Source organism: Tenebrio molitor, chromosome 1, assembly GCF_963966145.1.
Source record: "Tenebrio molitor chromosome 1, icTenMoli1.1, whole genome shotgun sequence".
Taxonomy (NCBI): domain Eukaryota; kingdom Metazoa; phylum Arthropoda; class Insecta; order Coleoptera; family Tenebrionidae; genus Tenebrio; species Tenebrio molitor.
In genome coordinates, this window is record NC_091046.1 from 35,464,070 (window position 1) to 35,476,535 (window position 12,466).

Sequence of the window (12,466 nt, forward strand, 5' to 3'; positions counted from 1 at the left end):
ATAAACATCAAAAATACGACTGCGTTTTTTAATGCAATGCAAACCAGTTGTATAAAAAATAGATGTATGATGGACGTGTTAAAAGTGATTTTATTTTGTTCGTGGGGTTGGTCAACTCGCTGCGCTCGTTTCCCAATCTACCCCACTTACAAAATAAAATCTCACTTTTCACACTTACATCATAAATAACTATTTATTCTATTTTAGTCAATAATCGTCTTTATACGCCCCCAAATGAGGGCATAAATTGGTTTTTATGGCACAGATCTGTCAAAAATCTGCCAAGCAACGTCATTGGCTTGACATCAAAATGTGAAGCTGGCATTATGTTCAACTAACCCCATTTTCGATTTTTGTCATTCTTGTCATCGTGACAGCGATAATCAAAATTAAAATTGGGAAAAGAAGCGTGCACCAGAGAGAAGTGCTACTACAAATCAGTTATGCTAGTGCGTCATGATCTGTAAGTTACGAAAAGGGCGAAGGAAACGCTAAACAGCTTGAAAACCTTCAGTTTGATAAACTAACACATCAGTCATAGTGACAATAAATGGTCGCTTGCATTGACTTTTTTGAAATGTCAGAAATTTGCCGGCCTAAATTTATTGTCCGCCATAGTATCAAACATTATTTTATTAAAGAAAATCATACATTATACAGGGTGTTTTCGAAGTTGAGGAGTTCCTTTTAACATGTGATAGTATGCGTTGTTCTAAAGAGTTTTAGCCAAAATCACCTTAGTAAAATGTGTACGGCAATGAAGATACAATAAGTTAATTTTTTGAAATTTTTGAAACCAAATAAGCATGGACGTTAATCAAAAATACTGTCAGAGTTGTCATCTAATTAGTCGAAATGGCTTTACCATTACGAAAATAATGACCTCACAGATTGTTGCTAATGCATGGGCAATGTTATCACGTTATCAGAATGCAGCTGCAGCGTCCAGAGAGTACGCAGAGCGATTTCCAGAAAGACACCATCCTGGGCCACGTCAGTTATTAATCTAGTACAGCGGAGAAATAGACAGGACCGGACTCAAAATTTTCAATTATCTCCGTTAATACATACAAACATTTTACTAAGAAGATTTAGGCTAAAATTCTTAAGAATAATGTTATAGTACCTCGTGTTACAAGGAACGCCTCAACTTCAAAAACACCCTGTATACACAGTAACCCTAACAACATCAAAATAGCTAACTTAATTTGCATGGACACAACTTTTAGTTGATTTCCTTTAAGGAATACTAGATATTTGTTTGAATCTTTTAGAAATTATAAAATAGACAAATTCCCTCATGTTATGAAAACAGTTGATATTGTCTCAATGTTGTTTGTCAGATTTGTTCAACGCTTAACTTTCCGTTGAAAATAAATGAATGAAATCGATAAAAAAATCGCAATCAAGATATTCCCGATGTCCGGAAGTGAGGTCATCGTTATTGCCTGCAAAATCGCGTTTGTGTTAGTGTTAAAATTGTGAAGCATCATCTTCGATCTTGTCTACATTTGCTGCTGTTTGTCAGATTTGTTCAACACTTAACTTCCGTTATTATGCTGTAATTAATGTATTCTAGTGCATTTTGTAGTGTTGGGTTACGAGCCTACAATTTAAAATTTCCCAATCTCTCACTGGACGAAATATCAAAAATTAGCTTTTGCTAAATATCTCCTTAGTATTGTTCTATTGGTTCTACGACCAAAACAGTTATTATAAAATTCATAGATTAGAAAATTTTCTACAAAGAAGATAGAAGATCCTATACAGGTGTCCCAGAAACTGCTCCCCAGAGAAAAAAGGAGAAATAAATAATCCCAAAGAAACATTTTTCTATCTTGAACGGTATTCAAGAAAAGAACATTCCAATTGGATAAATCAAAGCATTTTAAGCCATCCAGGCGTATTATTTCTCGTAATTGTGTCACAATTTCAGTCAAATTCCTTCAAATCGCTTTAGTACCGCCGTCGTGCTCAACCGTGCTCTTTCATGATGTATTCTGCAGTTGATTATGTGGAAATGTTAATAATTTACGGAGAATGTGGACGGAATGCTAGAGAGGGAGCAAGGGTTTACGCCCAACGTTTTCCTAACAGGAATTATCCCGATAACAAAATGATCCCCAGTATTATTGCACGAAGAGTCGAGACAGGTCAAATTTTACCAAATAGAAAGGAGATTGGTGTTGCTCCCAGGATTGTACGCACTGTTGAGAACGAAGAGGCTATTTTAGATGCCTTTGAATAAGGTACCGAAAGCATTACAGAAGTTCCTCAGGAATTGAATACATATTTCGAAAACTTCTGTACATCGAGTGATGAAGACTGAACGATGATATCCACACCTTTATACACGTATGCAGATCTCTCGTGACTATATTAAAAAAAAACACAACAGTTAGCAATTTTCTTCTAACCAGCGGAATTTTTTAAATATTCATTTAATACAGTTACAGCCACGGAATTTCGTCAGTTATTTTACTGTCAATTCGAAAAAACTTGTGTAGCCTAAGCTTTATTGTCATTATGACTGATATTCAAAATTTTTGTGACAGAAATTCACGCACAATAAAAATCAAAATGCCACCAGTAATGTTTTTGACATCCATATCAAAAATTCCAATATGGGGTTAGAAATATATATTGGGTGATTCAAAATGATTGTGGCCAAGTATGGCAACTATGTACGAAAATTTATGTGGCAACTGTGTGGATGAGGTAGAGTTGTTATTTGTATGACATTTCATAAGCGTGCATTTGATTTTTTTGATATCATTACACATGATTTGACAGTTTTCAAAATTGCGCGACTATGAACTGTCAAAGAAATATCAACTCTACCCTACCCACACAGTTGCCACATAAATTTTCCTACATAGTTGCCATACTTGGCCACAATCATTTTGAATCACCCAATACTTAAAACCTGTTTTACAGATAATGTCAGTTGAATGACAACGACTGACGAAATTCCGTGGCCGTGACTGTACCTAGTTGTATAGAATTTAGCAAACACAAGCTTCAATCTATCATACGGGAAAATTTTACTGTGCATACCTAGTAATAACATTACCGTTCTAACAGTTCTGTTATTTTCTTGCTTCCATAATAACAGACATTGATTTTGTAAGTTGATCTTTCTGTGCCTGAGTGTTAACGAACCGGGAAACGAGTGAAAATAAGTTTGTAGCCCAAAAAAGTATATTACAAGGTTCAAACATGAACGATAATTGGTGCGATTCTGTTTTAAAATTTAGGTACCAATATTGCTGTATAACAATGTTGTAGTTGCTATGATATGAAGCTGTTGATTGGTTTGATCTATGCAAAATCAATGTTGTTCAATAACAATATTGCTAAATTTTGAAACAGAATCGCACTAAATGTGTGTAAAATATCCATATCAGCATTACACGAAAACATGTAACGTACTACTTTCATTTATAATACCACGAGTAGTCCAAATTATGTCGATTATTTTTCAAACTGGTCACGCATTATCAATTGTGCTTGGGAATGAATCCACGAGTGCGTCAGCACGAATGAGATTCCCAAGCACAATTGAATGAGTGAAACCAGTTTGAAAAATAGTCTACATAATTTGGACTATGACACTACGAGTTGTATTCGGAGGACTATTCCATGAACCAACTATGGCAATTTGGCAGCAAATCGGAAGAAGAAATTAACGCAGAAATCGAAGAAAATGTTTCTAACAACACAAAAAAGACACGTGAGTCCATTTGGAAGCAATTCTCAAGGCTGCATTCATTTGTTCAAAATTATCGCTTGGATCACTAGTGGTATTACCGATACAATTTCCACGAGTGGGAATATTCGGTCCAATTTTTTGAAACCATGCTAACAAATGTGTAAAATTGTGTTTTTATTGGTCCATTTTTAACCAATGACAGGTGAATGGAATAGTCAGTTATAATACCACGAGTAGTCAAAGATTGTCGAATATTTTTGTGGTGGTATCACGAATGGTCATTCGCTTTATGAACACCATGAGTGCGTAGCACGAATGGTGCTCGAAAGCGTAATGACCATGAGTGATGCCATCGGAAAAATATTCTACTATCTTTGACTACGAGTTGTATTCAACAGACTATTCAATGAACCAAATCAATGTTTAAAATAAAAATTTTCAAAGCTAGTTCGCAAATCTGCCTTAAACATGATTTCATTGTTCGGTTAAGTTCGTAAGAAAGTAATAATTTCCTTGAATAAAAATAATAATCAAGGTTTGTTTAAAATATTCACCTCTACTACTAGTGGAATAGTCAGTTATAACGGGTGTTTTTTAAAATTTGGCGTCGAGGTAGGCGTTGAACTTGCGATTGTGAACGCACATACAGGTTACGGATCACGGATCAGCTGTTTAAAACTTACGCTTTTACACGAGTGGTGCGCTCTCAATCGACTCTCCAACGCTTACTTCGACGCCAAATCTAAAAAAACACCCTTTACAGGCTGATTCACGTAGCCCGTTCATTAGAAACTTTCTGATTTCCCCAAATCATATTAATATGACTATATGACTATATATACATTACTTTATAAACCAATAAGAATCTTTGATTTTCTTTAGTTACCATGTATTACAGCGGTTATTGTAGTAACCAGGACGATTTCGAATATACGAACCTTTGTATATTCGAATATACCAACCTTTGTATTTTCGCTCGCCGCCTTAACTTACAAATTTTTTTGCGCTAGCCGTCACATTAACGTCACATTAAATCGCTCTGCTACTGAATGCGCCCAGTCGGTTTCGGGAACCTGTTTATTTATTTATTTATTTATTTATTTATTTACTTATTTATTTATTTAATTCATGATATAGTCTACCCGTATACAACTCGAGGATGGAAAATTCTCGATTACTCGACGTGTTGCCGGAAATACCACTCGATCTACGATCTCGTGGTGTTTCCGGGCAACACGTCTCGTATAATCGAGAATTTTCAATCCTCTAGTTGTATAATATATGAAAATTGGTAGTTGACTATAATCGACTATACGCATTTTGCAAAAAAGATGACATAGGTCAAAAACGATGACAGATAAGTATTGACAAAAAGACGCACTAAACTCAAAATTTAACGTAGAATCGAAGTGTGAAGTCAAAATGAGGCGTTTCTATTTAAAAAAATAAAGATGGCGTCGATTTCCGGTATTTCCGGAAGTGCCACCATTTTGAAAATATTTCATTTGAACTTGGAGTAGTCGATTATAGTCAACTACCAATTTTCATATTAATATGATTTTGGGAAATCAAAAAGTTTCTAATAAACGGGCTACGTGAATCAGCCTGTATTTTCACTAGTGGAATATTCACTAGTGTAGCCGGTTATTAAAACTGACAACGTGTGAGTAAAATATATTGACCACAAAAGTGATTACATTGGTAAATAACTGGGGTTTAGGAAAAAGGAGCTCTTGTGTATACCGCAATACCTGTTCCTCTGGGTGGCAGTAGAGAAGAGATGAGAAGGTAGAGGTCTTCTGGCGATCTTCGTCCATGATCTATTCTTTTATTAAGGGCCGATGGCGAGGGCGCAAGACGAGTTGGTGGTGAAGAAGATCCCTGGGAGTGGGGTAGCGTGCGGAGTGGTGCCTTATGGCGCTACTGCGGTACTACGGAGCGCTCTAGTACTAAAGGGCGCGTTACACTAGTAATATCCCGAGTGCATGTCAAATTATCGACAATTTGACATGCACGAGAGGATATTTTGGCAGACTATTTCCTGAGAAAAATTTACATGATAAGTAAGTACTATTGCGGGCAAAAAAAGTGGGACATCAAATTTCTGTCAGTTTTGAAAAATTCGATGTAGTTCAAGCTTTATTGTTATTTTTTTTGACACTATTCCAGCTGACAGTTTAAAAATTTATTTTTTCTAATCATATTAAGAAATGTGTACTTTTCCATTACGTTTTTAATTGAGAAAGTTGTCATTTTTTCAACTGTGGAGAAAATTGGTCGAATCCGTGGAGAAAATTTTTGTCTTAGACCAATGAGATGACGAGATTTTACTTTCTCAACGGATAGTATCTATCACCACCGTAACGATTATACGACGGTCCATTGTTTTCTAAAAAATAGTTGACAATGACATTTGTCATCGAATCTGTTTTCTCAGAAATATTAACAAGAAAATGGAAATTGTTGATGATCTAGAGGATTGTACGCCACCAGAAGTGCAAGAGACTGCTACCGGAAGCTGAAAAGTATACTGGACACAGTCTCAGGAGATCATCAGCTGCAATACTAGTAGATGCAGGTACCGATATAACCGATTTAAAAAGACACGGTGGCTGGAAGTCCACAACGGTAGCCGAAGGTTATATAGACACGTCCATGAATCACAAGATGGACTCAGCGAACAAAATCATCAATGCAGTTCAAGCTTCCAGCATCACTGTACGAAACACAACGGAGAATTAAGAAATAACCAATACTAATGTAGATGTAAAGTCTCTTCCCTTTACTCTTGTTAATTATGCCACGGTTAATGTATAAATGTACATAATAAAACGTAGAAATAAAAAATATATAATTATTACTCAATTGTCAATATGATTAGAAAAAGTATAGTATTTAACTCGTGAGAATTGGCCATTTCCATTCGAATGACTTACTCCACTCGCCTACGGCTCGTGGTCGCAAATCTCATTCTCATGGAAATGGCCAACTTTCTCACTCGTTGAATAATATACTATTTTCTAATTTTGACATATAAAGTGACACTTTTCAAAATTAATTGACGTTGGGAAACGACACACTTTTCGTAACTGGTTATGAAAAGTAAAATCTTTCCTAACTGGTTAGGAAAAATTTATTGTATCATCAATTTGACACTGTCATATTTTTTGTTTTTAAGCAAAATAACCGTGCCTACTTACCTACTTGATATTTTAACACAATAATAATTTATTATTAATGAAATTCATTACTTCGTTTAACGTTTAAAGAAACTTTTTTTTGTCAAAATTAGAAAAAATCTTGTATGTAACACGTTAGGAAATGCAATTTTGTGTAACTCGTGTGATTTTGCGGGATCTCGCTGCGCTCGTCCCGCAAATATTCCACTCGTTACACAAAATAACGCATTTCCTAACTGGTTACATAAATAGCTATTATACTCCAATTTTCCTTTTCCAAATGCCCTCTTGTTTTGATGAAGGTAGATTTTGATTGGAACTTTGCATTAAATAAATATTCACTACGTGCTTATTATACCGAGCGATCATTTAAAAAATAAATCGAGTTTGCTTTGGAGCCTATGCTATAGCATGGGTTGCCATAGGTAACACGCGGACTCGATTTATTTTTTAATTGATCGCACCGTACTTACAATCATTCCCTACAACCTACAATACTTAATAACAACGTCAATCAATTCAAAGTAGGGTTAGAATCAGGTAAGGGTTATTTCTCATTAAAAGTCGAGACAATGACGTTGATGTCCCACTTTTTTTGCCCGCAGTAGTACAAATAAACGTGATTCTATGTTTAAAAATTGGTTATTCTTTAAATTTTTATGTTGTCGTTGACGGTCATCACATTTGCACTAGTGCAAATTATCGATAATTGCACTAGTGCAGTAGGTATTATCGCTGTAATTCGATCGCTATTGGCTAAAATTCAAATATTCGAGCTTTTTGATTGGCTTAAATTTTTCGAAGGAAATAGTCGCTGGAATTTTCTGTTACAAAAGTAAATATCTGCTATTTTATTGGTTAATATTTGAAGAATAACAGGTGAATTGAATAGTCCAAAGTATTACACAATTGTCGCAACACATCGAATTTCGAAAAAATTTTTTTTCACTACTAGTCTCAGAAGGCGTCATTATTGACTCTCGAACCGACCCCAGAAGTAGAATTTCTCTCCCAAGGTTAATAATAATTTTCATTATTAACCAAGGTCAATAATGAAGAGCCGTCACCTAGCAACGAAAGATTTTCTTTGATTTTATTGGTTAACGTAGACAGACGATTTTCAATTTTCATAGCAACCGTTCAAAAATGAGAATTCGGATCGTCGCATCGGACAAAAAAATTTAATTAATAATTATTATTAGAAAGGGTTTTAACGGATCTAGTAGTGAAAAAAATAGTATATAAACCACGCTAGAGAAGACAATTTTAAGCCTCGCTTCTTTATAAACTACCTCGGCTTAAAAAAATGTCTTCTCTACCTTGGCGTATAATATACTATTTTCCACTACTAGTCTTAGAAGGCTTCATTATTGACTCTCGAACCGACCACAGAAGTAGAATTTCTCTCCCAAGGTTAATAATAATTTTCATTATTAACCTAGGTGAATAATGAACAGCCGTCACCTAGCAATGAAAGATTTTTGTTGATTTCATTGGTTAACGTAGACGATTTTCATAGCAACCGTTGAAAAATGAGAACTCGGATCATCGCATCGGACAAAATAATTTAATTAGAGCTGGTGCGTTATCTCTTGACACGCGAGTTAAAGTTGGGCAGAAGACCAAACTCAGACTAGTCACGAACGGCTCCCACCTGTTCTAAAAAATCGCCGTTGTTGAATTGCTGCTGAACCGATCTTTGCCGATAGTTCTTCTTCTCCCTGCTAAACTCCTCCCACCGCGCACCTCGCGTGTCAAGAGATAATGCACTATAGCTTTCATAATTATTATCCGAAACAGTTGAAAAGTACTGGTGTTTTTTGTCTCGTAATTGGCACTGACCGGATTTTTTAACTTGAGACGACATTAAAAACATTTGTGGTTATGCCGGTTATGTTTATGGGTTTACAAAAATGAACCTTTGACGGTAAATTTCAAATTTGACAAATTTCATTGTTACCAACAGACTTGGTTGTTTGGTGGACGAATAGTGGGGGAAATGTCAAAATAGTTGGTCGAAGTCAAACTGTCAATGTCAAAGCAAAGCGAGGGAAAAACTGGAAAAGTGCAACATTATTCACGTATCCTCTAATTTTTTCATGAGTCTTTCTTCTGTTTAAAATAATTTCTTCATCAGAAGAAGTTAATAAATCATCATCTGATGAATCTTCCAAAGGCATTGTAATCCGTTTTACCAATATTATGGTCCCAAGAAGACTAATGTCGCACATATTCATATAATAATAATCGCCGAAAATGAAAAAAATGTTTAGGTTATGTTTACACTTCAGGTGTCATGAGTCATGACATCAGCACCAGTCAGCAGTCATCAGTTTTCCACCAAATCCGTTTCCCTATTCATCACATTTTTGCACAACATAAATGTTCAACACAAAAAAAACTTATGATTGACAGTCTACCAATGTTGAAATTCACCGCAAAAAGTTGATGAATTTAAAAACGCCACCATGTTATCTAAGCTTTCTACAACCGGGCCTTAAATATTTAAATAAAATAATAAGTTAAATTTAATAAAAGTATATTTATGTTTTCTAACATAGTCTTTCTAATTATTTCCACGTTAAAAGCACTGATGTTGATCTAGCTCATTGCTTTTATACTTATGTTATTCCCAAACATCTCCATATTTATTTCTTGCACCTTCTGATGATGCTGATGAAGAACTAGATGGAGGAGGTGGGGTAGATTTTGGTGGTTCTTTATAGTTTGCAGTACGTTTCTGTTGATATTCTTCTCTATTCTTTTTTCTTAATTCATCATAAGTGGTAACATGTTTCTGAACAGGTGGCATTTCTTCCTCATAAATAGGATCTACAAATTTATATTTATATTAATATTCATAATGAAATAAACATGACCGACTATCAACTGAAGGCCTGTGATTGTCATCAAGTCCTTCAAACTGAGGCCTTGTTGTGTCAAGATCCATACTATTGCCAGGTCCTAAATCTGTGTAAGTATCTGCCGATGATATCCCACTGAAAGGCCCTAAGGACATTCCTGGACCAAATCCAGGTTCTAAACTAAAATGAATACCTCTTGAGCTTAGGAATGAAAAACTACAATAGAAAAAAAACCTTTCTTGGAAGTTGCCTTGCCTTCGTCTTCTTAAAATTTCACCTATTTGACTGTTTGGTAATTGCATGAGTTTTTCTGCGCATTTCGTTTGATAAGAAAATTTACCTAAAAAGTATCCAACCACTATGGAAACCCCAACTTTTGGGATAGCTCCAAATCGAGGATTTGCTCGAAGATAACCTATAAATGATGGACATTGTTTTTGGGACTACACAATTGAAATGTAATTACCTGATTTGACCCCATAATATGTAGAAAATCCTAGTAACGCACTGAGTGGTAAACACCTTTGATAAAAACTCTCACGATTACATTCTTTGATAACCCGAATTTCTTCAGGACTAAATTTGTACTGAAAAAGAACCTCTCAATTCTATTAAAATCTGCTTCAAAAATGGAGAGTTTACATGCGAACGATGTTTTGGGTCTGGGAAGCGGTGGCCTTCCCCTTGGTTTCTATCGTTCGGATTCATTATTTCTTTATGTAATTCTAAATTTCACTGAAGTTTGACTTTGTTAGGTTAAAACCATAAAACACTTCACTTGACATGTGAGATAAACCGGCATGTTGCCATCTAGCTACAACCAATGGAACGTAGTTATACATAATTATAAGTAATGTTGGTTGTCTATTTTCGATCTTTTTTTTAAACAATTCGTCAAAATATTATTTACAATACATGGTGAATGAAACAATGGTAATGATCGAAGTACCTTAGTACCTATCGTAATAATCCATTAAATATTACGTTTTGACCTAATTAGAAACATTAAGTAAAAGTCAACTTTCTAAAATGGGCTTACCGGCTTACACTATAAAAACGACAATATTTATTATTATTATACCTGTTAGGTATAAATTGTTGTCAGGAATGATACCATAACCTAACAATCTTTGACATTGAGAAAATTCATTTATTTGTTGAATTAATCTGAATTTCGTTTACTTCGAAATTGTAATTTTTCTTACAGGTACGGTCGATGGACAAATAAAACTGGGACACATAAAATTTAGTCTATGTAAATCAGACTATTCAATTGTCAATAAATTTGTCAGGCTCTATATAATATGTCATGCCAAAGTTAACCTATTTGTGATAAACCCGTAATTAAACGATGCAAATTTGAAAATTTTGACTTATGTTATTGTCATTTTTGTCCCAGTTACTGTACTTACAAGTTCCGTTATTATCTATAACGTTTATTTTAATGTATTAGAATGCTTGTCAAAAACATATTTTATGATACAGAGTGGCTAAGAAAATTGGATTCACTTTTCCACATTTGCCCAAAAGATGAAATTACAAAAAAAAAGAAATAGAGTTGCTGGCAACATTGTTTTTTTTACGTAACTATGCTTTCAAAAAATGTAGCTAAATGTTGGTTATAGCCGATTAGGATAAATGTTGCACGCTAATGAATAATGATCCTGCACTCTTAGAGCTGCTGTTCTACCAGATCGACCTTTTCTAGCAGGATAACACCATTTTATGATATTGGGTGATTCAAAATGATTGTGGATAAGTATGGCAACTATGTACGAAAATTTATGTGGCAACTGTGTGGGTGGGGTATAGTTGACATTTGTATGACATTTTATTAGCGTGCATTTGAATTTTTTTATACCATTGCACATTAACTTGACAATTTTCAAAATTGCGCGACTATGAACTGTCAAAGAAATGTCAGCTCTATTCTACCTACAGAGTTGCCACATACATTTTGGTAGATACATAAAGTCTGTCTCAATTCTAAATTTCCACCAACACTGCATTCTACGTTGGGAATACAACCGGCAACATTGTTTGGTGAAAAATGCGTCAGATTGTATTTGTTAGGTTATCTGTCAATTTCCGTTTTTACAACTCAAAATTTTAGAATAAAGGAAAAGAACGAAAACCTTTTTTTAAAATGCAGCAAGTAAGTAAGTGGAAAATCGAATTCTAAAAGCAAAATAAACTTATGAACTAATTTTTATGTTTTCGAATCATGTTTATAAAATAATTATATTGCCAACTTTGGTTATAAGAATCCCCAATTTAGAAATATTTTTATTTTGCCAACATAATTCAACAGGTGGTGGAAATTTAGAATTGAGACAAACTATAGTTGCTACACTTATCCCCAATCATTTTGAATCACCCAATACTTATTCGTTGCTCAATATTGAAATTCATACTTTTAAATTGACAGTGACATTAACAATTGTTAAAAATAATGACAATTGCACGAAATATTGAATTCGATGTTGCCATTTAATTAAGTATATTTTTTCCATCCTCAAATTTTTTGTAAAAACGGCGACATCTCTTGCCAATATGAAGAAAAGTGACTCTAATAAAATTTTCGTAGCCACTCTGTGTGTATGTAAAAAATGTTGAAAGTACCGAAACCGTCGTTAACATAATTAATTACATATAGTTTCAAAAAGGTTCAGGGTAAATTGCATAAAACGATACTTTAATCCTTGGTAACA

The 12,466-nt window shown here is 34.5% G+C and overlaps 1 protein-coding gene across 1 annotated transcript; it reads right to left on the reverse strand.

The window, feature by feature from the left end:
* Positions 1-9,413: 9,413 nt before the first annotated feature.
* On the reverse strand, positions 9,414-10,562 carry asrij (OCIA domain-containing protein asrij). The gene is made up of 5 exons (XM_069057077.1): positions 10,398-10,562; positions 10,222-10,342; positions 9,990-10,170; positions 9,775-9,935; positions 9,414-9,723 (listed from the first exon to the last, which is right to left on the reverse strand). The coding sequence occupies exons 1-5, from the start codon at positions 10,461-10,463 to the stop codon at positions 9,518-9,520; spliced, it is 735 nt and encodes a 244-aa protein (XP_068913178.1). The 5' UTR covers positions 10,464-10,562; the 3' UTR covers positions 9,414-9,517.
* Positions 10,563-12,466: the final 1,904 nt, after the last annotated feature.